Source organism: Chiloscyllium plagiosum, unplaced genomic scaffold (genome assembly GCF_037043375.1).
Source record: "Chiloscyllium plagiosum isolate Xiang-an unplaced genomic scaffold, Cpla_swu_hap1 HiC_scaffold_27, whole genome shotgun sequence".
NCBI classification, from domain to species: domain Eukaryota; kingdom Metazoa; phylum Chordata; class Chondrichthyes; order Orectolobiformes; family Hemiscylliidae; genus Chiloscyllium; species Chiloscyllium plagiosum.
In genome coordinates, this window is record NW_028270165.1 from 39,163,741 (window position 1) to 39,191,565 (window position 27,825).

At 46.6% G+C, this 27,825-nt stretch overlaps 1 protein-coding gene, 2 non-coding genes and 1 pseudogene across 3 annotated transcripts in view; 1 reads left to right on the forward strand and 3 right to left on the reverse strand.

The window, feature by feature from the left end:
• Positions 1–603: 603 nt before the first annotated feature.
• LOC148143682 (uncharacterized) lies at positions 604–1,353 on the reverse strand (annotated as a pseudogene).
• A 7,777-nt stretch (positions 1,354–9,130) lies between these two features.
• The window catches only part of LOC148143683 (uncharacterized), a 98,474-nt gene continuing 79,779 nt past the window's right edge, over positions 9,131–27,825 (reverse strand). The window contains exons 3-4 of the mRNA XM_087975258.1: positions 12,321–12,652; positions 9,131–9,294 (exon numbers count right to left, since the gene is read on the reverse strand). Coding sequence (XP_087831384.1) covers positions 9,131–9,294; positions 12,321–12,652 — 496 coding nt within the window. The remainder of the gene's footprint in view (positions 9,295–12,320; positions 12,653–27,825) is intronic.
• trnap-ugg (transfer RNA proline (anticodon UGG)) lies at positions 14,810–14,899 on the forward strand. The gene is given in 2 exon segments: positions 14,810–14,845; positions 14,864–14,899. It is a non-coding gene; the product is annotated as a tRNA-Pro (tRNA).
• trnaw-cca (transfer RNA tryptophan (anticodon CCA)) lies at positions 22,714–22,785 on the reverse strand. The gene has a single exon. It is a non-coding gene; the product is annotated as a tRNA-Trp (tRNA).

A 27,825-nucleotide genomic window follows, 5' to 3' on the forward strand; every position in this document is an offset into this window, starting at 1 on the left:
GCATTGGAAACTTAGTGCAGGAGGCTGAAATGAAATGAGCAGCTTTAAAACAAAAACCTCTTGGAGCTCAAAGCCTTCAATGAGAGTCTGAGCCCGGCGATACGTTCAGGTAACCTTTATTGTGACCCAACGTTGTTACAGCTTCAGATCCCCCCCAGCATAAAGGTGTAGAAAAAGTAGCTGCTTTTTAAGTAGCTCAAGGATAAAGCATGCACCCCCACCCCACACCACCTCACCTTCTTTACTATGGTCACCACCGAGTTGTCAGTTTGTAATTGGATCCTTGGTACAGCCTTAACTGTAGGAAGTATTGTCTCACTCAGCAATTTTAACCCATAACCTGTAAACAAGTAAGTCTTTCCCCACTCAATGACTGGTGGCAGTGGTGGGCAATGAAGAGTCAATCATGCTATTGTGGGTCTGGAGTTACGTGTAGGCCAGACCGGGTAAAGGATGCAGCTGGGACGACTGAGTGAATCCTTCCCCACAACAGCAGTGTCCTTCCCTAAAAAGGGATGTGGGTGAATCAGATGGGTGAAGTCCCCCAAACAATCATTTCTTCATTAGGTTCTGAACTCCAGATTTCTGACCGAAATCCAATTCCACCATCTGCCACTGCGGGATTCAAACCTGGCAGTCCCCGGAACTGGGTTGATAGTCCAGTCAATCAGGCAGTTGGCTATCACTCCTTTAATTCCCCTGCGATGGCACATGAACTCGCTGGTGCCTCCACAGATGGGAAGCGCGGGTAAAGCCCTTCTCACACTGAGAGCAGGTGAACTGCCTCTCCCCAGTGTGCACCTGCCGGTGGGCCAGCAGGATGGAGGAATTGCTGAAGGCCTTCCCACACTCAGTGCAGAAGAACGGCCTCTCTCCGGTGTGCCCCTGCCTGTGGGCCAGCAGGGTGGAGGCCTGGGTAAAACCCTTCCCACACTCGGGGAGGCTGAAGGGCCTCTCCCCTGTGTGGACCCGCTGGTGCCTCACCAGGTCAGAGGAATTGCTGAAGGCCTTCCCGCATTCGGGTCAGCTGAAGGGCCTCTCCCTGGTGTGGACCCGGTGGTGCCTCACCAGGTCAGAGGAATTGCTGAAGGCCTTCCCGCATTCGGGGCAGCTGAAGGGTCTCTCCCTGGTGTGGACCCGCTGATGCCTCACCTGGTCGGAGTCATAGCTGAAGCCCTTTCCGCACTCGGGGCAGGTGAATGGCCTCTCCCCAGTATGACTGCGCTGATGAGTCTCCAGGATAGAAGGGACATGGAAGCCTTTTCCGCAGTCGCCACACTTCCACGGTTTCTGCACGGGGCAGGATCCATTTGGTTTCTCCATGGCCAAAGCTTCAGCTGCAGACAAACGCATGTACAGCCCCTCCCTGTCGTGAATTCGTCTTTCCAGGCCGTATAACTGCTTCAGGTTCCACAATCAGTGCGCTGCAACAGTAGGGTCTCTCATCCAGTCCCATTGATGCTGAAGACGTGCTCCAACAGGAACCAAAAGGCTTTGCTCCTTCTCACAGAATCACAGTCAAAAATTGTTGCAGTCCTGATGGATTGAGTGACTGTTCGACATTGACGTCGAAGTGAGGACAGCAGAAGCTGGTGAGTCAGAGTTGAACAGTGCGGCGCTGGAAAAGTACAACAGGTCCGGCAGCATCCGAGGAGCAGGAAAGTTGATGTTTTGGGCATCAGCCCTTCATCTGTTGATTTTGAAACTTCCATCTTCAGATCATCAAATGCTTTGTAAAAAGAGATTACAAAAGTCATGACTGTCAGTGCAAGGTAGAAATTCAGAACAAGCAATTCTACTTTCTGCAGAACATTCTTTTCTTTTGTTATTCCACACTGAAAATTGAAAGCACCATCCCACTCTCTCTGCCCCTCTGTTCTCACACCACTCTAACTAATTTTCCTCAAGGTGTTGATTCAGTATCTTACAGGGGCAGAACAGCAAAAACTTCAAGACTGACATCTTTCTGAATTTTGGATAACTCCACTGCTGAGAGTGAGCAGGTCTGATTTTGGGAAGCACAAAAAATAGTGTCAGTTCAGGGTGAACCTGCAATGCAAGTTCTTGAGGAACAACCAGACATGAAGTGGTTAACATCCCTGGAAAGGAGAGAGCAAAATGAGACATCAAAGGCATTAACACCGACACCAGGAAGAAACTGAACATACAGATGTGGCAAGCCAGAGTCAGAGATATACAGCATGGAAACAGTCCAACTCATCGATGCCAACCAGATATTCTAAATTAATCTAGACCCATTTGCCAGCATTTGGCCCACATCCCTCTAAACCCTTCCATTTTATATTTCCATCCAGATGCCTTTCAAATGTCATAATTGTACAAGCATCCACCATTTCCTCTGGCAGCTCATTCCTTACACGCACCACTCTCTTAATGACAGAGTGAATTTACCACAGTGAATCCATCTTACCCATAGTGCCCAGGGGTGTGTCGGTTAAGTTAGCACAGCCAATCCACTCTAACCTGCACATCCCTCGATGATATGGGGAACAGAACACTGCCAATCTACCTGAACCCTTCCAAAACAGAACACTATGGGTCATTTAACATGGCGAATCCACCCCAACATGGACAAAGTTACATGTAACACAATACCACGTTATAGTCCAACAAGTTTATTTCGAAGCACCGGCTTTCGGAGTGCTGCATCTTATTCAGTTGGTTGTGGAGTACAAGATCATAAGACACAGAATTTATGGAAAAACATTACAGTGTCCTGCCACTGAAATTGTATACTGAACAAACCTGGATTGTTAAGTCTTTCATCTTTTAGAAAGGGTTGCATGTATCAATAATATGCAAGTCCCAGAACTTCCTGTCAGGCTCCTTCTCGAGATAACTTCAGGTTTTATAAGAAAAGGTGACAGCTCAGCTCAGATAATGCATGAAAGGAGTGAGGTCAGAGTCTGGCTGTATCCCAATCTTGAGTCAGCCCGCTTCGATTTGCAAAGTGGAATTTACAAAATATTACATGTATTGGCTGCCTGCATTGACTGCCAGCACATTGTGCATTTAGAGTTATACAGTCATAGATGGACAGCATGGAAACAGACCCTTCAGTCCAACTCATCCATGACGACCAGATATCCCAACCTAATCAAGTCCCACCTGCCAGCAACTTGCCCATATCCCTCCAGACTCTTCCTATTCATATACCCATCCAGACTAGCCTCCACCACTTCCTCTGGCGGATCATTCCATACCACATACCACCCCCTGAGTGAAGAATTTGCCTCGTTAGGTCCCTTTCACCCTAAACCAATGCCCTCAATTCTGGACTCCCCCACCCCAGGGGAAAGACTTTGTCCATTTATCCTATCCAAGCCCCTCATGATTTTATAAATCTCTGTAAGATCACCCCTTAGCCTCTGACGCTCCAGGGAAAACAGCCCAAGCCTATTCAACCTCTCCCTATAGCTCAAATGTTCCAATCCTACCAACATCCTTGTAAATATTTTCTGAACCCTGTCAGGTTTCACAACATCTTTCCGATAGGAAGGAGACCAGAATTGCACGTAATATTCCAACATTGGCCTAACCAATGTCCTGTGCAGCCACAACATGACCTCCCAATTCCTGTACTCAATATTCTCACCATTAAAGGAAAGCAGACCAAATGCCTTCTTCACTATCCAATCACTATCCTTTTCTTCACTACCTGCGACTCCACTTTCAAGTAGCTATGAAACTGCACTCCAAGACCTCTTTGTTCAGCAACACTCTCTAGGACCTTACCATTAAGTGGACAAGTACTGCTAAGATTTGCTTTCCCAAAATGCAGCACCTCACATTTATTTGTATTAAATTCCATCTGCCACTTCTCAGCCCATTGGCCCATCTGATCAAGATCTCGTTGTAATCTGAGGTAACCTTCTTCGCTGTCCACTACACCTCCAATTTTAGTGTCATCAGCAAACCTATAGCTATACCTCTTGTGCTTACATCCAAATCATTTATATAAATGATGAAAAGTAGTGGACTCAGCACAGATCCTTGTGGCACTCCTCTGGTCACAGGCCTCCTGTCAGAAAAACAACCCTCCACCACCACCTTCTATCTTTGAGCCAGTTCTGTATCCAAATGGCAAGTTCTCCCTGTATTCCATGAGATCTAACCTTGCTCACCAGTCTCCCATGGGGAACCTTGTCGAACACCTTACTGAAGTCCATATAGATCACATGTATTCTCTGCCCTCATCAGTTCCCTTCGTTAGTTCTTCAAAAAAACTCATTCACGTTTGTGAGACATGATTTCCCACACGTAAAGCCATGTTGACTATCCCTAATTAGTCCTTGCCTTTCCAATATAGGTACATCTTGTCCCTCAGTTGGATTCCCTCCAACGACACAGACGTCTGGCTCACTGGTCTATAGTTCCGTGGCTTGTCTTTACCACCTTTCTTTAACAGTGATACAACGTTTATCAACATCCAGTCTTCCGACACCTCACCTGGGACTATCAATGATACAAATATCTCAGCAAGAGGCCCAGCAATCACTTCTCTAGATTCCCACAGAGTTCTAGGGTACACTTGATCAGGTCCTGGGGATTTATCCACTTCTATTCATTACAAGGCAGCCAGCACTTGCTCCTCTGTAATACGGACATTTTTCAAGATGTCACTATCTATTTCCCTACACTCTATATCTTCCATGTCCTTTTCCACAGTAAACTCTGATGCAAAATACCTGTTTAGTATCTCCCCCATCTCCAGCAGTTCCACACAAAGACCACCTAGCTGATCTTTGAGGGACCCTATTCTCTCCCTACTTATTCTTTTGTCTTTAATGTATTTGTAAAAACCCTTTGGATTCTCCTTAACTCTAGTTGCCAAAGCTATCTCATGTCCCCTGTTTTTCCCTCTTGATTTCTCTCTTAAGTATACTCCTAATGCCTTTATACTGTAAGGCTTCACTCGATCTATCCTGTCTGTACCTGACATATGCTTCCTTCATTTTCTGAACCAAAGCCTCAATTTCTCCAGTCATCCAGCATTCCCTATACCTACCAGCATTTCCTTTCACCCTAACAATAATATACTTTCTCTGGATTCTAGTTATCACATTTATGAAGGCTTCCCATTTTCCAGCCGTCCCTTTACCTGCAAACATTGGCGCACAATCAGCTTTTCAAAGTTCTTGCCTCATACCGTCAAATGTGTCCTTCCTCCAATTTAGAATTTTTGAGCAAAATAGAATGTATCTGCAAATGTAATGCTGCAAATACAAATTCATCCCCATGGAGAGTGTGGTTCTATGTGTGTAATAGAGAAACCCTGTTTCCATGCTGTATATCTATATGTCTATTTGATAACAGATGCTTTATTTCTGTTGGTGCAAGTATGGTTGTAAATCATAGCTGGATATTAATAGTTAGATGTAAGGGAGAGAGAATTCCTCAGGTAGAGCACTATCAGAATCCTGGGAGACCCCTACTTCAGATTTACTTGGACTGGTTGACAGTCTGGGAGATGATGGATTGGGTCTCGATTGACTAAATATTTTATTTTTCCCGAACGTGTAAAAGGGGGCATAAAAGCTTCAGCAGAAATCCAGCAGAGCTGAGAACAGACCAACATCTTACTCTGTGGGAACAGGGAGATCAACAGAGGACAGAGAAATCCGGACCTGAAATCCAAGCTGACACCAGACTACCCTGTGATCATTGCTTTGATGAGCAGCACCAACCCTCTACCTTTACTGAGCTTCCCATTTGACTTCCCCTTCAATATTCAGGATCCAGTCCTTGCCATCCTGAAGCCATGTCCCTGTAAGGAGTCTCAGATCATAATTATTCTCTTCAATGTGTTCAGTGATTTCATTCACTTCTGTTACAATGCAGCTCACATTCAGTTTTTAGTTTCAGTTTTTGTGATCTTCTGAATCCAGTTTTGATTGCTGGTATATTTACTCTCCTTGTCCCTTTCTATCATTCTCTGATGCTCATTTCCACATCACGACATTGCTCACCAGCCTTGATTTGGATTGGCCAGGCTAAATTGCCCAGAGTGTCCAGGGATGTGCAGGTTATTTGGGTTAGCCTTGGGAAATGCAGGGTTATAGGTTCATAGTAATAGAAGCAGGAGTCAGCCATTTGGCCTGTCCTGCCTGCTCTGCCATTCATTAAGATTATGGCTGATCTATCCATCATCTCAGCTCCTCCTCCCTGCTGTGTCCCAACCATCCTTAATTCCCCAATCATGCAGAAACCCATCTAATTGTGTCTTGAATATACTTAACGAAGCTGCCTTCTCTGCTTCCTTGGGCAGAGACTTCCATAGTTTCACTACTCTCCAGGAAAAGCAGTTCCTCATCATCTCTGTCCTAAATCTACTTTCCCTAATCTTGGGGCCTAGTCTCATCTACCAGCAGAAATGACTGGATAGGGTAGGGTTTCATCCCCACAGAGCAATGAATTCCCACTTTCCACCAAATCCCAGATGTACTCACTCACTCACTCACTCAGTTGCTGTCTCACAAATGAAAGATTTCATTGTAACTTCTTCAGCTCTGAGTAAGGGCAAAACATTTTTGAGAGCTGCTCTGAAAGTCCAGTCTTCACAACAACACTTCTGCTTTCACTGAAGATGATTAAAGTCATACACCACAGAAACAGACCCTTTGGCCCAACTCATCCGTGCCAACTATATATCACAAACTAATCTAGTCCCATTTGCCAGCATTTGACGCATCCCTCTAAATCCTTCCTATTCAAGTACCCATCCACTGGCTTTTAAATGTTGTCATTGTACCAGCCTTACCACTTCCTCTGGCAGTTCGTTCTATACACGTTCCACCCTCTGTCTGAAAATATGTTGCCCCTCAGGTCCCTTTCCCTACTCACATTAAACTTCTGCCTCTTTAGTTCTGGACTCCCTGACCATGGAGAAAAGACCTTGGGTATTCACCCTATCCATGACCCTTATTAACGTCTTTAAAGATTACCACTCAGCCTCTGATGCTCCAAAGAAAATATCTCCCTGGCCTATTCAGCCTCTTCCTGCAGCTCAAACCCTCCAAATCTGGCAACAGCCTTCTAAATATTTTCTGACACCTCTCAAAGTTTCATAACATCTTTCCTATATCAGAGAGACCAGAATTGAATGCAGTATTCCAAAAGTGGCCTAACCAATGTCCTGTACAGCTGGAAAATGATCTCCCAGTTCCTATACTGAATGCTCTGACCAATAAAGGAAAGCATGCCAAACACCTTGTTCACTATACTGTCTATGAAGACTCCACCTTCAAGGAACTATGAACCTGGACTCCAAGGTCTCTTTGTTCTGCGACACTCCCCTTAACTGTGTCAGTCCTGCCTGGATTGCTAAACCAAAATGCAACATCTCACATTTCTCTGAATTAAACCCCATCTGCCACTCCTTGGCCCATCCGATCAATTCTAATTTATGCTAAACTCTCTTTCCTCTCTTATTCCCTCGAAGCTGAAAATCTTTGTCCCACATACTCTCCCTCCATTCTCTCATAGCTGAACCTCATCCCTGCTGTACCTCATCCTGAAGGGTCTGTTTCATGCTGATTAATAGGCCCACACTGAGGGGGATCTAATGGAAACATACAGAATACTGAATGGCCTGGACAGAGTAGACTTTCAGAGGATGTTTCCATTGGTAGGAAAGACTGGGACCGGAGGGCACAGCCTTCGAGAAAAGGGAAGGCGTTTTAGAACGCAGGTAAGGAGATACTTCTTCAGTGAAAGAGTGGTGAATCTGTGGAATTCATTTCTACAGAAGGTTGTAGAGGCCAGGTCGCTGAGGATATTTAAGACTGAGGTAGATAGGTTCCTGAGTATCATGGTGATGGAGAGTTCCAGGGAGAGCGCGGGAGAATGGGGTTGAGAAACCTATCAGCCACGATTGAATGGTATGAACAGACCTGATGGGCTGAATGGCCTAATTTCTGCTCCTATGTCTTGTGGTCTCTTGCTGTCCTGGCCACAGTGAGAGAATTGGGAGCAGGAGTTGGCCATTTGGTCTTTTGAGCCTGCACAAGCATTGAACAGATCATAACTGAATATGGATCTACTTACATCTAGGTGAATAGGCTGGAACGTTTTCACTGGAACTTAGGAGGTTGAGAGGTGACCTTATTGAGGCTTATAAAATCACGAGGGGCATAGATGAGGTCAATATCAGCTGTTGTTTCAAGAATAGGGAGCAGTCTTTTTAAGGTGAGGGTAGAAAAATTTTAAAAAGACATGAGGAGCACATTTTTCATTTAAGAGCGTGGAGTGTGTGTCAAATGAATGCCCAGAGGAAGTAGTGAATGCAGGTACAGTAACAACATTTAAAATAAATTTGAATAAGGGCACGAATAGAAAAGTTTCAGAAGGATATGGGCCAAACATTGGCAGGTGGGACTAGTTTAGTTTGTGAATATATTCAGCATGGACTAGTTGGACTGTCGGGTCTGTTTCTGTGCTGTACGACTCTGAAACTGTTCTATACTGGTCTTAAAACCATTTTCTTGCCTTCCCCCAAAACCATCCACTTCTTTGTTCATCAAAGTCAAATGAACTCAGCCTTAAATACATTCAATGACCGGCCTAACTGCTGAAAGACATCCACACTTCTGAACTCAATTCCTCTTGCTAATATATCACTTGCTTTGCTCATTGCTTGCTGCACCTGTCTGACAACTGGCAGTAACTGGTTTCGAAGGACGCTGAGGCCCCTTTGTCCATCCACACATCTTTCCTGATGAAGAGCTCGTGCCCGACTCTCCTCCTCAGTTGCTGCCTTACCTGCTGTGGTTTGCCAGCGCCACACTTTTGAACTCTATTCTCCAGCATCTCACTTTCGCCAGATCTCAATATATCACTACATAAACAATGCACCTCCTTTCTGCTTTTTATTTTACATACATCAAAGGCAATACCTTCACATTATGGCACTCCGTTTGCAAAGTGAGACACAGACCTGGATCAACTTTTCCAGAGTCTGTCCCCTCCCTCGATTCACTCTTTCCTTTCAGTTGCTACAAATCAATAATTGAACCCCAGAATGAAAAGAAAATGGAAAACGTGGTGACAAAAACACTATTATACTCACAAATTTTAGACAGAGGAAGGAATTTATAGTCTGGGGTGAGGTTTAATCTTCTTTCAGTGACAAAAGAGTAGCATCAGCGGCTTCAAAGCTCACGGTCCAACTTCCGCATTTCGACAACGGCCGACTCTGATTGGCAGGAGGACCAGCCTCCGTCGGATCCTCCAAGGTTCTCCATTGGTCCATGGTTAGGAACTCGTGCGCCTTATCTGCGGACATCCAGGAGTATGCGCAGTACAGTGCTGACACCGGCAGACATGCGCAGTGCTTACTGACACCGTGGAGCATGCTCAGTATGCTCTGTCACGATGCTGGTATGACTGACAAATTTTAGAGTTAAAAATCACAAAACATCTGGTTATAGTCCAACAGGCTTATTTGGAAGCACGGGTTTTTGAGCGCTGCTCCTTCATCAGGTGGTTGTGGAGTATAACATGGTAACACAGAATTTATGATCTTCTGATCTTACACTCCACAACCGCCTGATGAAGGAGCCACGCTCCGAAAGATAAGTGTTTCTAAACAAGCCGATTGGACTGTAACCTGGTGTTGTGTGATTTTTAACTTTGTACACCCCAGTCCAACACGGGCACCTCCAGATCATGACAAATTTCAAGTGTCCAAATGCGAATACGAGAGAAAAATGCCAACGCCATTTTTTTTACCGAAAAGTTTTTTTTCCCCCTGTGCCTCGACGTTTTATTCCTTTTGCATTTTGTCTGGCTGCTCAACGTTCCTGCCTTTACGCCAGGGTAGAGGTATTCCAAAACTAGAGGGTACAGGTTTAGGGTGAGGAGGAAAGATTTGAAGAGATTCAAAAGACTCGGCATAGAACATTCACCCCCTACAGGGCGAAAGTGACGACTTTCAGATGCTGGAGATTAGGGTCGAGAGTGTGTGCTGAAAAAGCACAGCAGGTCAGGCAGCGTGCGAGGAGCAGGAGAATCGACGTTTCCGGCAAACCCCTTCATCAGGAAATAGCTATGTGGAATTGCAGAGCTGTAGCACAATCGAGTGGGTCTGGATGGGATGCTGTTCGGAAGGTCGGTCTGAATGGCCTGTAGGGATGATATGATTCCACTGCCTTAGCCACGCGTATATTGAGAAATGGTTGCCCCAAGTCTGCTGTCGGAGGAGTGTGTTCGTTCGTGGGACACTGATACCAATTCTGGGGAAGGTAGGATTGTGCTGTCTCTCTCTTCACACACTGCCCCCCACCTCGTCCATTTTCTCCCCACCCACTGCTCCCTGCCCATTCTCTCTCCTCACACTGCACCCCCATTCTCTCCCCATAACCCTCTGAAGCCCAGTCCTTCTCTACCTCCCAACTTCTGTCTCCCTTCTCCACCCCCACCAGCGCCCCTCCCCGTCCTTTCTGGTGCCTCAGCCCTCTTTAATCGCTTTATCAAGCCCTTTTAAGGAGAGAGAGAGAATAGGTGGTGACGATTCTACCTGGGAAACAGGGTGTGCGAGAATTCACTGATTTTTAAAATTGAGAATAGTTAAAATCATATATTCAGAAACGTTGTTAAAGTCTGGAAGAATGTTCTTTTTAAAAAAAAACAAGCTGTAGAAATCTTTCCGAAACTTGCATTGATATATGCACAGTTAGGCCACAACCAAGGACAGGCTGTAAGAATGAATGAGTGAATAAAAGACAAGTCCCACCTCGCCCATGAGGAGAAAGTGAGAACTGCAGATGCTGGAGATCAGAGTCGAGAGTGTGGTGTTGAAAAAGCACAGCAGGTCAGGCAGCATCCAAGGAGCCGGAGAATCAACGTTTCAGACATAAGCCCTTAACCTTGCCCTCTCCAGTGTGTGTTGTGAAACTGCTTAACTGCTTAATCATTCCTAGTGGCCGAGCAGAGGCTGATAACAAGTTTGGAACACACGAGAATGACCTCAGCTGAGACCTTGGATTCATGTCTCACTACAGGAGACCCAGCTACACAATACACACACAGACCCTCTCTCTCTCTCTCTCTCTCTCACGCACACACACACATACACACACACACACAAGCACTCACACGGTCGTGCAGACCCTCTCTGATAGGCAGGCTCTCTCTCAGACACACATTGATACACTCCTCACACTCACATCCATGCACACACCTTCTCACACAATTATACTCCATCACACGCGCACTTTACCCAGCATGCACACGCACACACACAGACGCTCTGTCTCATGCATGCACTCACACAGAGAAGTCTTTGGGGTGAATTGCATTTGCAGGATTATATTTTTGGAAATAGAACCAGTCTGACTCAAGACTGGGATACAGAAAGACTAACCTCACAGCTCTCATGCGTTGTCTGACCTGAGGCGTCACCTCCCTTTATAAAACATTAAGTTACCTGGAGAATATTACTTAAAAGAAGTTCTGGGATTTACAGATTAATGAACCGAAATCTGCAACCCATTTTAAAAGATGAAAGACTTAACAGGTTTCTTCAATATATCATTTATGTTGCATGACACGATAATTTATTGCTATATATTCTGTGTCTTACCATCCTACTCAACAGCTACCTGATGAAGGAACAGCGCTCCAAAACCTAGTGCTTCCAAATAAACCTGTTGGACTATACCCTGGTGTTTGTGTCATTTTAAAACTTTGTTTCCAGTGAATACAGCCCACACCTCCCACTGTTGCCAGTAAACTTTGCAATGCCAATGAAACAGTAAACCTGCAGTCCTGAAAAATTTACAATTTCGAACAATACTAGCTACTCATTCACTGCTCCTTCTGAGACACGACATTGGAAACTCGGTGCTGGTGGCTGAAAGAAATGAGAAGCTGTTGGATCTCACAGCTTTCAATGAGAGTTTAAGCCTGACAGTAAGTTCAGGTAACCTTTACTGCGACCCAACTTTGTGACAGCTTCAGATCTCCACATCGCAAGGCGTACAAAAAGTAGCTTTTCTTTAAAAAAGCACCTCAAGCTCAAAGTGCACACACTCCCCGCCCCCACTCCCCCCACCACACTTTCATTATTATTGGTCAGTTGAGCTGTCCCTTTGTAACTGGATCCTTCGTACAGCCGGGTAAAGCATGCAGCTGGGACGACTGAGTGAATCCTTTCCCGCAACGGCAGTTTCCATCACTGAAAAGGACATGAGAGAATCAGATGGGTTTTTGCCCTCTGAAAATGGTTTCATCCTTCGATTCTGAAGTCCAGACTACTGACCGAATCCCAATTCTGCCATCTGCCGCGACGGGATTCGAACCTGAGAGTCCCCAGAGCGGGGTTGTTAGCGGCGCTCGGCCATCGCTCCTTCCACCCCCCTGCGATGGCACGTGAACGCGCTGGTGCCTCCCCAGGTAGGAGGAGCAGGTGAAGCTCTTCCGGCACTGACAGCAGGTGAATGGCCTCTCTCCGGTGTGGACCCACTGGTGGGTCAGCAGTGCAGCTGACTGAGTGAACCCCCTCCCGTACATGGGGCACGTGAATGGCTTCTCTTCCTTGTGGACCCACTCGTGCGTCTCCAGATGGCTGATCCGACTGAAGCCCTTCCTGCACACCGAGCAGGTGAATGGCCTCTCCCCGCTGTGAATACGCCTGTGGGTTTCCAGCACGGATGGGGAAGGGAATCCTTTCCCTCAGTCCCCACATTTCCCCAGTTTCCCCATTGGGGGAGCTTTCCTTGTGTTGGTCTGGGTTTGAAGTTACAATCAGAACGGGGACATAGTCTATTCCCACCGTGAGGGATGAGACTTTGATTCCCCCAAGCTGAGTAAATGGTGTGAAGCACTTTTCACAGTCAGCGCACTGAATCTCCCTCACTCGGTGTCTCAGTATTCTTCCTGCCGCACCAGTGTCCAATATCTTTCAAGCAAACAAAAGCAACCATGTCTTCTTGATTGGAATGGCTGCTGATATTCAAGTCCCAGTGAATCAAGTGGCTCTGTCAGAAGTTGATGTATCATTTGTTTTCAGAATTCTTTCGGCACGTCTTCCTGCAAAAAAATACACAATAAATGATCATTGGCAGTACACTTAAACGAACATAACATAGGTGGCAGTTCCCGTAGTTTGCCAGATGCCTGCTGATCACATAATACCCAGCACACAGAAACCTGAAATCCCTCATGCAGCCAGATAGGCTGAGGTGTGTTTAGAGGAAAACTTCATTCAAATCTAATCTAATCTAATCTTCAACTAAATGCGTGTATATATATATATATATCAATATGCCAATCCTTTCATTGCGGCTCAGTTCCATGAGAAACTACACTTTTAATTGTGAACATGAGGAAAAAAGCAATCATTTTCCAGGGTGCAAACTGCATACGTGCCAAACTGAGGGAATACACAAGGGAAATACCTAAAAGAGAGATAGAAAGTATTTGAGCATCTTTGCAGAATCTGCTCCCTCTCTGGATTCACTCCAGTTGCTACAAGTAAACCTCCCTGGGGGTCAGGCAGCCCTGCATCGGGAAGCACTGGCATGATCAACTACGACCAGTTTACATGGAGAACACATCTCCACATTAAGCAGCCTCGAGGCAAGCTTCCCTTTCCTTCCACGTAAAGTTCAAGACCCCTCAAAGCGAAATTCCCCAGGTAAGGTTGGAAGAATTTCTTCCAGGTGTTCACTAATCATTTCTATGAGCACTTTGTTAAAGTTTGAATATTGCGAGTTTTGAAAATTAGTGATTCTGAGCGAAATCACAATTCGAAAAACAGAATGTGGGAATTTAGACAGAGTTTATTTTTGCACATCGACGATATGTCTGTACAACAGCATATGACACGACAGCAGTGAAGATCTTTTGACCTCATTCTCAAACGTGCCTGCCACACGCCAGATGAAAAGCTGAATACTTCTCTGGAAAAACTGCCGAGCAATGCAGGAGAATGACACAACGCGTGCGTGTTGGGACCATAATCCAAAAGAAACAACATTCTCCCCTATTCATTCAACGTCGTCTTCAGTAGCTTTCCCGTATAACGGCGCTCTGTTCTGCACCTCGCCTTCTCATCCGCTTCCCAAAAAAGCTGCGTCTCTGAACTTGATTTGTGCAAAAATGCCCCATTTATTTTCTCAAAAAGCACCGTCGTGAAACGAGGTTGGGCTGCCTGGAGAACGAATGGAGCAGAAAACAGGCAAGTGAAATGGTGTCGAGCCAGCAGAGCGAAGGTGGGCCGCATGGCGTCTATTCAGAGTGAAATCACAGTTAGACGAACAGAATGTGGGAAGTTAGAAATAGTTTATATTTACACAGCCTCCATACATCTGCGGTCCAACCCTTCCATGCCGATCAGATATCCCACCCCAATCTAGTCCCGCCAGCCAGCACCCAGCCCATATCCCTCCAAACCCTTCCTATTCATATATCCATCCAAACGCCTCTTAAATGTTGCAATTGTACCAGCCTCCGCCACGTTCTCTGGCAGCTCATTCCATGCACGCACCACCCTCTGCGTGAAAAAGTTGCCCCTTAGGTCTCTTTTATATCTTTTCCCTCTCACCCGAAATCGATGCCCTCTAGTTCTTGACTCTCCGACCCCAGGGCAAAGACTTTGCCTATTTATGCTATCCATGCCCCTCATAATTTTGTAAACCTCCATAAAGTCACCCTTCAGCCTCCGACGTTCCAGAGAAAACAGCTCCAGCCTGTTCAATGTCAACTATACTTCACTCTGAGCAAGACTCCGCTGGTTCAAGAGGTAGAGCGGGGCCGCAGGCAGCTTGGTGGTGCGGCTTGTTGGCGTGGCTCGTTGGTCTAGGGGTATGATTCTCGCTTTGGGTCTTCGTCGACGCAGACGTGCGAGAGATCCCGGGTTCAAATCCCGGACGAGCCCGCGTTTCGTGGCTCGTGCAAAAGTGGCTGATTAATTTTCTCAAAAAGCACCTTCGTTAAACGAGGTTGGGCTCCCTGGCGTACCAATGGGACAGAAAGCAGCGAAGTGAAATGATTGGCGATACCGTTGAATAGGTTGACGTGAGTGGTGCGGTGTTTGAGGGCTGTCAGCGATGAAGGTCGATTGGAAATTTGGGACAGCTCTCTTCGGAGATCAGAAGTTTCAAAATCTGGCCCGATTGAAGCTTTCCAAGTCATGCGACGTCGAGACAGAGAAAGTAATGTAGTCAAAATGCTCCCACGCCTGAAAGGATCGGCAGTGTTTTAAAGTCATGAGGAAAAGAACCAAAAGTGACATTAGGAAGAATGCTTTCGTACAGGGAGTGGTGGTTGGGGTCAGTAAATCCCTAACTGACACTGACAAAGAGGCAGATGCATTAGACGCAAACGGGAATTCGGTGGTCATGTTTAAAGTAACAATGTGCAGAATTACATGGAGAAGGCAAGAGAATGATACGAATAGAGACCCACGTTCACTTACTGTGTCGACCCAGCAGAGCGAAGCTGGGACGCATGGCGTCTATTCAGAGTGAAATCACAGTTCGACCAACAGAATGTGGGAAGTTAGAAAAAGTTTATATTTACACAGCCTCCATACGTCTGCGCAACACTATATAAGACGACAGCAGTGGAGATCTTTGACATCAGTCTCGAACGTGCATGCCACGCGCCCGACGAAAGGCTGAAAGGACCTGTGGAAGAAGCCACGCTGCGTAGGAGCAGAGTGGCGCAGCGGGAGCTTGCTGGGCCCATAACCCAGAGGTCGATGCATCGAAACCATCCTCTGCTATTGTTCACTGTCTCCTTGAGCGACTTTCCTTTGTGATGGCACTCTGTTCGGCATTCAGACTTCCTGAGTGTCTGAATGCCCCGTATCATACCGATTCTGTCGCGAAACTCACACCGTTCAAGTCACGTGCTTTTGGAGGTCTGAGTGGTCTTCTCCTGTTCTTCGTCGGTTTGCTATGAACTGAATCGCAAACCCACTTCTCTGAGATGCCAATGAGCTGATAAAGATGAAACGCATACCTTGTGGTTTCGTGCCTTCCCTGCAGTAGTGCACCACGCCGGTTCCGACGTGTATGACAAGACGATCCGCATGTCAGAAACCGCATCCCGGGGACAGAATGACAAGCAGATGTTCTGGAAACTCTTTGTTGCTTGCAATTCTTGGAGCAAAGTGGAATGTATTTCACACTGAGCAAGTTTCAGCTGGTTTAGAGTCTCCAGTGTACAATGCTCTCTTTCCCGCCAACTCAGAGAGAGAGAACAATAGGAGGGACAAAGGAGTGAATAACGATCAGTGTGGGAGGGTGAATAGCTGTTAATGGAGACCGTTCGTGGCTAACAATAAGTAGTGTGTCGTAGCAGACTATGTGATAACAAGGGCTCGTATGTGTGTGGTAGGGGTCAAGGACATGGGGGATTTCAGGCCGTAAAGTCATGCAACTCGATCTTGAAGACCGGAGGGCTGTAGGGTTTTGAAGTGGAATATGAGGCGTTGTTCTTCCATCTGGAGCTGAGCTTTGCTGGAACACTGCTACAAGCCTGAGACAGAGATGTTGGCCAGGGAACAGGGTGGCGTGTTAAAGTGGCAGGAAAGCAGAAGCTCAGGACCTTTATTTGCGGGCAGAACCGAGATGTTCTGCGAAGCAGTCACACAGTTTATACATCATGTTCTGTTGGGGAAACGACACTATGAGCAGCGAATGCAGTAGACTAGGTTGCGGCAAATGTGCAGGTGAAGTGCTGATTCACCTGGAAGGTATGTTCGAGCCTGGAAGGATATTCAGGAGGGAGCGGGTAAATTGTGCTTCTGAGTGAAGTCACGGTTCGTAAAAACAGAATGTGGCAATTTAGACAGAGTTAATATTTGCTTGTCGGCGATATGTCTGCCGGTGCGTGATGGGAGCATAACCCAGAAGGGAAACCATCTTTCCTATTCACTCAATGTCGTCTTTAGCAGCTTTCCCGTATAACGGCGCACTGTTGTGCATCTCGCCTTCTCATCTGCTTCCCAAAAAACTTCGACGTAAATATTTCACATTGATATACTGGCCCAATGTGCACAGCTGAGATGATACACTCGTGGAGGTCTGCGGGGTCTTCTCCTGTTCTCTGTACCCTATGTTGAGGAGGGCAATGCTTGTCCCTGGTCACTCCGGTGTCAGAGAAAAGTTTAGAAAGAAAACGGTTTAATTTTCTGCCAGTAGAGAGGGCCCGGTACCTGGGGATGGACAAACGGCAGCTGAGAGACAGAATGAGAAGCAGCTGTTCAAAGAGTCATAGAGATATACAGCATGGAAACAGACCCTTCGGTCCAAGCCGTCCATGCCGATCAGATATTCCACCCCAATCTAGTCCTACCTGCCAGCACCCGGCCCATATACCTCCAAACCCTTCCTATTCATATATCCATCCAAACGCCTCTTAAATGTTGCAATTGTACCAGCCTCCGACACTTTCTCTGGCAGCTCATTCCATACATGCACCACCCTCTGCGTGAAAAAGTTGCCCCTTAGGTCTCTTTTATATCTTTCTCCTCTCACCCTAAATCTATGCCCTCTAGTTCTTGACTCCCCGACCCCAGGGAAAAGACTTTGCCTATTTATCCTATCCATGCCCCTCATAATTTTGCATGAAGTCACCCTTCAGCCTCCGACGTTCCAGAGAAAACAGCCCCAGTCTGTTCAATTTCAACTGTACTTCACTCTGAGCAAGACTCAGCTGATTCAAGAGGTAGAGTGGGGGCGCAGGGGCGCCAGTTGGCTGGCTCGTTGGTCTAGGGGTATGATTCTTGCTTTGGCTCTTCGTCGACGCAAACGTGCGAGGGATCCCGCGTTCAAATCCCGGACGAGCCCGCGTTTTGTGACTTATGCAAACGTGCCGGCTTAATTTTCTCAAAAAGCACCTTCGTTAAACCAGGTTGGGCTCCCTGACGTACCAATGGGACAGAAAGCAGCGAAGTGAAATGATTGGCGATACCGTTGAATAGGTTGACGTGAGTGGTGCGGTGTTTGAGGGCTGTCAGCGATGAGGGTCGATTGGAAATTTGGGACAGCTCTCTTCGGAGAACAGAAGTTTCAAATCTGGCCCGATTGAAGCTTTCCAAGTCATGCGACGTCGAGACAGAGAAAGTAATGTAGTCAAAATGCTCCCACGCCTGAAAGGATCGGCAACGATTCGGCAGAGTTTTAAAGTCATGAGGAAAAGAACCCAAAGTGACATTAGGGAGAACGCTTTCGTACAGGGAGTGGTGGTTGGGGTCAGTAAATCCCTAACTGACACTGACAAAGAGGCAGATTCATTAGACGCAAACGGGAATTCGGTGGTCATGTTTAAAGTAACAATGTGCAGAATTACATGGAGAAGGCAAGAGAATGATACGAATAGAGACCCACGTTTACTTACTGTGTCGATCCAGCAGAGCGAAGGTGGGCCGCATGGCATCTATTCAGAGTGAAATCACAGTTCGACCAACAGAATGTGGGAAGTTAGAAAAAGTTTGTATTTACACAGCCTCCATACGTCTGCGCAACACTATATAAGACGACAGCAGTGGAGATCTTTGACATCAGTCTCGAACTTCCTGAAGAAGGGCTTATGCCCGAAACGTCGATTCTCCTGTTCCCTGGATGCTGCCTGACCTGCTGTGCTTTTCCAGCAACACATTTTCAGCTCTGATCTCCAGCATCTGCAGACCTCACTTTCTCATCAGTCTCGAACGTGCATGCCAGGCGCCAGACGAAAGTCTGAAGGGACCTGTGGAATTGAGCACTGTGCGTAAGAGCAGAGTGGCGCAGCGGGAGTGCGCTGGGCCCATAACCCAAAGGTCGATGGCTCGAAACCATCCTCTGCTATTGTTCAGTGTCTTCTACAGCAACTCACCTTTGTGATAGTGCTCAGCATCTTGCCTTTCAAACGACTGTCTGAATGCCCCGGATCATCCTGAAACTCACACCGTTCAAGTAACTTGGTTTTCGAAGTCTGAGTGGTCTTCTCCTGTTTTTCGTCGGCTTCCTACGAACTGAATCGCAAACCCACTTCTCTGAGATGCCAGTGAGCTGAGACGCATACCTTGTGATTTCGTGCCTTGCCTGCCGTAATTCGCCACGCCGGTTCGTACGTGAATGAAAAGACGATCAGCATGTCAGAAACGGTATCACCATTCAGACACAGCCCCTTAGTATTCGGACAGATATCAGTCATTGTGAATCACCTCAGAGAGAGACAAGTGGCAGCGAGTCGCCGTGGACACGATGGGCTGGACCGCCTCTGTCGGCGGGAGAACGATGGTACGCGTTTCTGCCGTCCCACTGCCTGTCTATGGGACAGAGAGGCTGAGGGAGCGACAATGGTTCATTTAACCGTCCCTTCCGTGTTGGACTGCCTGCAGTCCCGCAGCTCAGTGCCGTGGGGATGACTCTCAGTGAGTGAAGGTTTCACTCGGATTCTCTTCATCTGGGGCACTTAGGCTCAGATGTTAACTGTTGCGCGGTCGCAGCGATGAAAGCGATGCCCACTTTGCGAGAGATTTTCTGTAAGATTGCTGCGTGAAGACGAATTCTGAACACCAAGCAGACTGCACAACAATGTACTCATATGAATCTACTTGAGGGAAGAGTCCTCGGTGTCCATTTCTCTCTGCTCCGCCAGCACAGCATCTTTCTATCTCTCCAATAACAGAAGTTTGGAGGAAATTCACAATCAAAGTTACTCACTTCCCACTCATTAGATTACTTACAGTGTGGAAACAGGCCCTTCGGCCCAACAAGTCCACACTGACCCGCCGAAGCCCAACTCACCCATACCCCTACATTTACCCCTTACCTAACACTACGGGGAATTTAGCATGGTCAATTCACCTGACCTGCACATCTTTGGACTGTGGGAGGAAACCGGAGCACCCGGAGGAAACCCACGCAGACACGGGGAGAACCTGCAAACTCCACACAGTCAGTCACCTGAGGCGGGAATTTAACCCGGGTCTCTAGCGCTGTGAGGCAGCAGTGCTAACCACTGTGCCACCGTGCCGCCCACAAAGTGTAAGTGATACCTCTCACCCCAAGGGATTGGGAGTTAAAAAGCAGAAGAGCGAATGGACTCTTCCCTCCCTCCAGAAAAGCGGACAAGTTGAAACAAATTGGTTTAATTATCCGCCAGTGGAGATAGACCAGTTCCTGGGGATGAGACAAACATCAGCGCCCCTGGGACAGAATGACAAGCAGATGTTCTGGAAACACTTTGCTGCTTGCAATTCTTGGAGCAATGTGGAATGTATTTCACACTGAGCAAGTTTCAGCTGGCTCAGAGTCTCTAGTGTACATTACTCTCTGAGTTTATATTTGCACATCGGCGACATGTCTGCACAACAGCACATGACACTACAGCAGTGAAGATCTTTTGACGTCATTCTCGAACATGCAAGTCACACGCCAGATGAAAAGCTGAATATTTCTCTGGAAAAGCTACCGTGCAATGCAGGAGAATGGCACAGCGAGTGCATGATGGGATCATAACCCAGAAGCGAAACCATTTTCTCCTACTCACATAATGTCTTTCGTAGCTTTCCCGTATAACGGCGCTCTGTTCTTTTCCTTGCCATGTCATTTGTTTCCCAAAACAAATCTGGGTATCTGAGCTCAATATATCACATCGATACACAAGTCAAACTTACACAGTTGCGCTGGCACCCTTGTGGAGCTCTGAGTTGTCTTGTCCTGTTCTCTGACGGTGTGTCCTGATCTCGTGTGAAACCTCTTCTCTCAGATGGCAATGAACCGGTGAAGTTGAAACACATGACTTGCTGTTTTAGTCCATTGCCCGCAGTAAAGAAACCAACGGTGTAACAAAAGACTTCCTGCAGGATTGTTGTGTTAAGACAAATTCTGAACACCAAGCAGGCTGCACAAAAATGCACTCATATCAATTTACCTGAGGGAAGAGTCTCCGGTGTCCATTTCTCTCTGTCCCGACAGCACAGCATCTTTCTATCTCTCCGTTAACAGGACCTTTGGAACACGTTCAAAGTTGCCCATTTCCTCCGCATGACTGTCACTGACTTCTCCTGCCTCACGTAATAGTGTGAGAGAGCAGAAGAGTGAATGGGCTCTGCCTTCCACCAGCACATCTTGCAAGTAGAAACGAAATGGTTCAATTATCCACCAGTGGAGAGAGCCCGGTCCCTGGGGACGGGACAAACAGCAGCGTCCTGGAAGCAGCGAGACAGATTGAGAAGCAGATGTTCTTGAAACTCTTACTTACTTGCAATTCTGGGAGCAATGCACAATGGATTTAATACTGAGCAAGTCTCAGCTGCTTCCGGAGATGGCTCGTTAGTCTGGGATATGATTCTAGCTTTGGGTCTTCGAGCATATGCAGCCGTGTGAGAATTCCCGGGTTCCAATCCCAGGCGAACCATCATTCCTTAAATTGACCTGAGCAAAAATACCTGATGAATTTTCTCAAAAAGCCGCTTCGTTAAATAAGATCGGACCGCCTGAATTAGGAACGGCGCAGAGCTGCCATTGCAGTGAACACGGCGAAGGGAAACACTTGTTCAAAGTGAGAACAAGTATTGCAGATTTTTCGCCCGCGCAATCCGAGTCTGAATGAATCCTCCACCTGTATTACGCTCAATTCTGAGGGTGACACTTCAGGAAGCGGGGAAGTGAAGTGATTGCAGACGGCGCTGAACAGGTTAATGTGAATGGTACCGTCCTGAGGAATGTCAGCAATGAAGGGAGATTGGCAAGTTTGGGGCAGCTCTCTTTGGTGAACAGAGGGCGGAAAGCTGGTCTGATTGAAGTTTTCCACGTCATGAGGGTTTTAGACAGAGGAAATAATGCAGTGCAAATGCTCCCAGGCCTGAAAGGATCGAGAATAATTTGGCAGAGATTTAAAGTCATCAGGAAAATAAGTAAAAGTGACATTAGGAAGAACGTTTTCGCACAGGGAGTGGGGTCAGTAAGTCGCTGTCTGACAGTGACAAAGAGGCAGATTCAATGGACACAAATGGGAATTCGGTGGGGCATGTTCAATGTAACAATGTGCAGATTTACAGGGAGAAGGCGACAGAATGAGACACTTATTTACATATTGTGTTGAGCCTGGTGAAGGTGAAACACATCAGTTGCGGTGTGTCTCATGCGCAGGAGGCCCTGCAGTAATTCCCCACGCTGTTTCACACAGCAGCATCCTCTCGGTGAATTACTCTTGGCAAAAAAAATCGATTGAACCAAATCCGTGTCCGCCACTGGATTTTACTGACACCGTTTATAAAATTCAGGCTCACCGTTAATGTGGAGAGAGGCCATCAGACTAGAGTTTCCGCTCCTTCTGTTGAATAAAGATAATTTTAACTGTGTCCAGTGAGAGGAAAGGATTTGCAGTTGGTGGGAAACATTTGTATCTGAACTCGCTAACACTCTCCTGATAGATTGAAACATAAAGCTGGGAGTCTCTGGATTATGTTGTAAAACTATCGGTATTACGTTATTCACACCGCGCTGTCACCAACTGATTGAAGCGGCTGCCCAGAGGGAGACGGCTGTGTTTAAATCCCGTGATGAACTGGGGGAGCTGAGCATTTACCCAGACAAGGAGCACACCACCTCCCTGACACAGTGTTCACAAATCAAACAGACAGCAAAGCTTCACGTGTGATCGAAAATTTCCGCAAAGAAGATTTGGCTCAACAGATATCCGGAGTGAAGTACTCCTTTCTTGATTTGAAATGGAGGAAGTTGACGTCAGTGAGCCTGACGTGATTCGAACACGCAACCTTCTAATCTGGAGTCAGACGCGCTACCGTTGCGCCACAAGGTCACGCATAGCCCGCAACCTCTATTCATGCTTAAGGGAAGTGATCGCACTGCAATGATTTTACGTTATGAGTAACAACGGAGATCAACAGTTCATGGGTGTTCTTCTCTGTCCCCTCTCCTTCTGTCTCCCGAAGTAATTTCCAAATCTACCTCAATAAAAAGGTGAAAGAACTGTGGATGCTGTATATCTGAAACAAAAAACAGGAGTAGCCGGTGACCCTTCCACAGAACTGATGGTGATTGGGAAAACGTTGGTTTATATGGGAGGAAGGCGGACGCAGTTAATGATAGATCAGGACAGAGCCCAAAGCGAGGGAAGAACTGTGGACAGGAAAGGAAGTTGATAACGATCTGCGTGGGAGGGTGAATGGAGACTGTTCGTGGCTAAGAATAGGTAGTGTGTAATGACAGACTATGTGATAACAAGGCTTGGTGTGTGTGGAAGGGACGAGGATACTATGGAGTTCAGGCCCGAGACTTATTGAATTTGATATTGGGACCAGAGGGATGTATGCTCCCCAAGTGTAATATTCGGTGCTCTTCGTTCTGCTGGTGCTGAGCTTCGCTGGAACACTACAGCAAACCTGAGACAGAGATGTTGGCCAGGGAACAGGGTGGAGTGTGGAATTGGCAGGCAACTGGAAGCTCAGGGTCTTTTTTGCAGGCATAACGTAGATGTTCTGTGCAGCAGTCACCCAGTTTATGCTTCGTTTTCCCCAATGTAGATGAGACCACATTATGAGCAGCAACTGCAGTCGACTGGGTTGTGGGAAGTGCAGGTCAAGTGCTGCTTCACCTGGAAGGTAAGTTTGGACCCTTGGATAGAGAGGAGGGAGCAGGTAAATGGGCTGGTGTCACACATTCGGCAGTTGCAGGGGAAAGTGCCATTGGACTATTGGGGTGGGAATGGGGTTAGGCTTGGTGGGAATGAAGGAAGAGTGGACCCAAGGTATAACTCCTGCCCATTTTCCTATCTGCCAAATAGAGGAATTTGTTAAGTGTGTACAAGGACATTTTATAATTCACAATGTGGATGTACATACTGGCGTGGGTGCAAAACCTAAGGGTAAACCATAATTCTATTAACTTTAGAACAGTGATTGAAAAATAATGTATCAGATCTAAAAGTTGAGGTCCTAAATTGGAGGAAGACTCAGGTATTAGGCAAAATTTTTCAAAAGCTGATTGGGGGCAGATGTTCGCAGGTTAAAGGACTGCTGGAAAATGGGAAGCCTTCAAATATGAGATAACAAGAGTTCAGGCACAGTATATTCCTGATTCGGAGATGCCGGTGTTGGACTGGGGAGTACAAAGTTAAAAAATCACACCACACCAGGTTATAGTCCAACAGGTTTACTTGGAAGCACACTAGCTTTCTGAGCGACGCTCCTTCATTTGAGTATATTCCTGTTCGGGTGAAAGGAAAGGCTGGTAGCTTGGGGAATGCTAGATGACTAGAGAAAATGAGATTTTGGTTAAGATAAAAAAGGATGTATATATCAGGTATCGGCAGAGAGATCGAGTGAATCCTTAGAGGAAAAGGCAGTACGAGCATACTTAAGAGGGAAATCATGAGGGCAAAAAAGGGGACATGAGATAGCTTTGGCAAATAGTCATGGATAACCCAAAGGATTTTTATAAATACGTTAAGGACAAAAGGATAACAAGGGAGAGAATAGGGCCCGTCAAAGATCAGCAAGGTGGCCTTTGTGGAGCTGCAGTAGAATGGGGGGGGGGGGGGGCGGGGGGGGGGGGGGCGGGCGAGATACTGAACGGATATCGTGCATCAGTGTTTACTGTGGAGAAGGCCATGGAAGATCTAGAATGTGAGAAAGTAGATGGTGACATGTTGAAAAAATGCCCATATTTCAGATGAGAAATTGCTGGATATCTTGATATGCAGAAAAGTGCATAAATCCCAAGGACCTGATCAGGAGTACCCGAGAACTCTGTGGGAAACTCGGGAAGTGATTGCTGGGCCTCTTACTGAGATATTTGTATCATCAATAGTCACAGGTGAGGTGCCAGAAGGCTAGAGGGTGGCTAACGTGGTGCCTCTATTTAAGAAAGGTGGTAAGGAAAAGCCAGGGAACTATAAACCAGTGAACCTGACATCCGCGATGGGCAAGGTTTTGGAGAGAATCCTAAGAGACAGGATTTACATGTATTTGGAAAGGCAAGAATTGATTAGGGATAGTCAGCATGGCTTTATGCTTGGGAAATCATGTCTCATGAACATGATTGGGTTTTTTGAAGAAGTAACAAAGTGGATTGATGAGGGCAGAGCGATGGACGTGATCTATATGGACTTCAGGAAGGCGGTCATCAAGGTTCCTCAAGGTGAGCAAGGTTTAATCTCATGGCATGCAGGGACAACTCGCCATTTGGATACAAACTGGCTGGAAGGCAGAAGACAGAGGGTGGTGATGGAGGTTGCTTTTCAGACTGAAGGCCTGTGACCAATGGTGTGTCACAAGGATTGATGCTGGGTCCGCTACTTTTTGTCATTTATATAAATGATTTGTATGTAAACGGAGGAGGTATAGTTAGCAAGTTTGTAGATGACACCAAAATTGGAGGTGTAGTGGACAGTAAAGAAAGTTACCTCAGATCACAACGGAACCTTGATCAGATGGACCAATGGGCTGAGGAATGGCAGTTGGAGGTTAATGTAGATAAATATGAGGTGCTGCATTTTGGAAAATCAAATCAGAGCAGGACTTTTACACTTAATGGTAAGTTCCTTGGAAGTGTTGCTGAACAAAGAGACCTTGGAGTTCAGGTTGATAGTTCCTTAAAAGTAGAGACGCAGGCAGATTGGATAGTAAAGAAGGCGTTTGGTGTGCTTTCCTTTGTTGGTCAGAGCATCGAGGATAGATGTTGGGAGCTCATGTTGCCACTGTACAGAACATTGGTCAGGCCACGTTTGGAATATTGCATGTAATTTTGGTCTGCTTCCTGTCGGAAAGATGTTGTGAAACTAGAAAAGGTGTAGAAAGGATTTACAGGGATGTTGCCAGGGTTGGAGGTTGGAGGGTAGGAAGGTTTTATGGGGATTTGGCCAAGTGCTGGCAAATGGGACTAGATTAGGTTAGGATATCTGGGCTGCATGGATGAGTTGCACCGAAGGGTCTGTTTCCGTGCTGTACATCTGTGTCACTCTGTGAGACTCCATGGGATTCTCTGCCCAAGAGAGCAGTTGAGACAGCTTCATGAAGTTTATTGAAGACGCAGTTGGATGGGTGTTTGCATGGTAGGGGAATTAAGGGTAGTCGGGATAGTCCAGGTTGGTGGAGCTGTGATCTGAATGAATGACGGAGCAGGCTTGACCAAATGCTCTACTCCTGCTTCTGTTACTTTGAATCTGTAACACTGCATTTCCCGCGGCCGGAGTTTTCCCAAGGCACAAAGGAGGTGTTCTATAGTATATTTAAACCCCATGCTTTGCTTGAACTCAATCTGCATGGACTTGGAGGAGAATGGGATTTGCAAAGTGCCCTCCCCTCCACACGTGCCTCATCTGCAGGACAGCTATCCGGCCCGCCCTCCATTGTTGACGTCACAATGCGGATGCAGCCCTGTCAGTTTCAGAGTGAAACTCCCTCCCTCTGGGCAACATCTGGGAGCAAAGCAATGTCTCCCCCTTTCCATATACCATCCTCCAGCAGCGAGGGGGAAGGGGAGGTCGGGGTGGGTGAAACACTGTTCACTTGTAGCAACTGGAGTGAATCCTGGGAGGGAGCAGACACTCCAAAGGTGCTCAAATACTTTCTATCTCTCTTAAAGCTATTTTCCTTGTGTGTTCCCTCAGTTTGGCACGTATACAGTTGCACCCTAGAAAAGGATTGGTCCTTTCCTCATGTTCACAACTAAAAGGTTAGATTCTCAAGGAACTGAGTAGCAGTTAAGGGATTGGCACATTGCTCAAAACATGTAGGGCGCCTGCGGCCTGTGGCTCGTTGGTCTAGGGGTATGATTCTTGCTTCGGGTTTTCTGATACGTGGGGTTGCGAGAGATCCCGGGTTCAAATCCCGGACGAGCCCTTGTTTCTTACACTGCCTTGTGCAAAAACGGCTAGTCAATACTCTCAAAAAGCAGCTTCATTAAACGAGATCCAACTGCCTGAATTAGGAATGAGGCAAAGCTACCATTACAATGAACGCGGCAAGGGCAGCACTTATTCAAAGCGAAAACGCGTTTTACTTCACACAGAGGGTGGAGGGCGTTTGGAACGCGTTGCCAGCAGAGGTTGTAGAGGCAGGCACGGTCGATACATTAAAGATGCGTCTGGATAAATGCATGAGTGGGTGGGGAGTAGAGGGATACAGATGCTAAGGAATTGACCGACAGGTTTAGACAGTACATTTGGATCGGCTCAGGCTTGAAGGGCCTGTTCCTGGGCTGTAAACTTTCTTTGTTCTTTGTTCTATATGGTGTATATCTGATATTGTTGGCTGTTGTAAAAGTTTCTGTTGTAATTATTATTCACCTTCTAATGTAGTAATGGAGTTACGTCCTTTTTTTGTCATAATTTTTTATTTAATAGGTCAGCAGGAAGTCATTCAGCAATTTTACTGCCTTTCTTTTCTCAAGCAGCCTTAACATTTCATTTTCATATCCTTGATTCAGCTCCATTTCCAGCATCTTTGTAGGCAGTTTGTTCCATGTTATTGTCACTGAAATGAAGTTTTCCTCCATGCACAGCTAAGCCGATCTGGCAGCATGAGGGTTTTCAGGTTTCTGTGGCCTGGATAATATGTGATCAGCAGACATCTCGCAGTCTACAGGAAGCGCCACCAATGTTATGTTCATTAACTGTACTGACAGTGATCACTTATTTTGTGATTTTTCTTTGCAAGAAGACGTGCAGAAAGAAATCTTATAGCAAATTATACATCAACTTCTGACAGAGCCGCTTGATTCATTGGGACTTGAATATCAGCAGCCATTCCAATCAAGAAAGCATGTTTGCTTTTGTTTGTTTGTTTGAGAGATTTTGGACAGTCCTGTGGCAGGAAGAATACTGAGACACCGAGTGAGG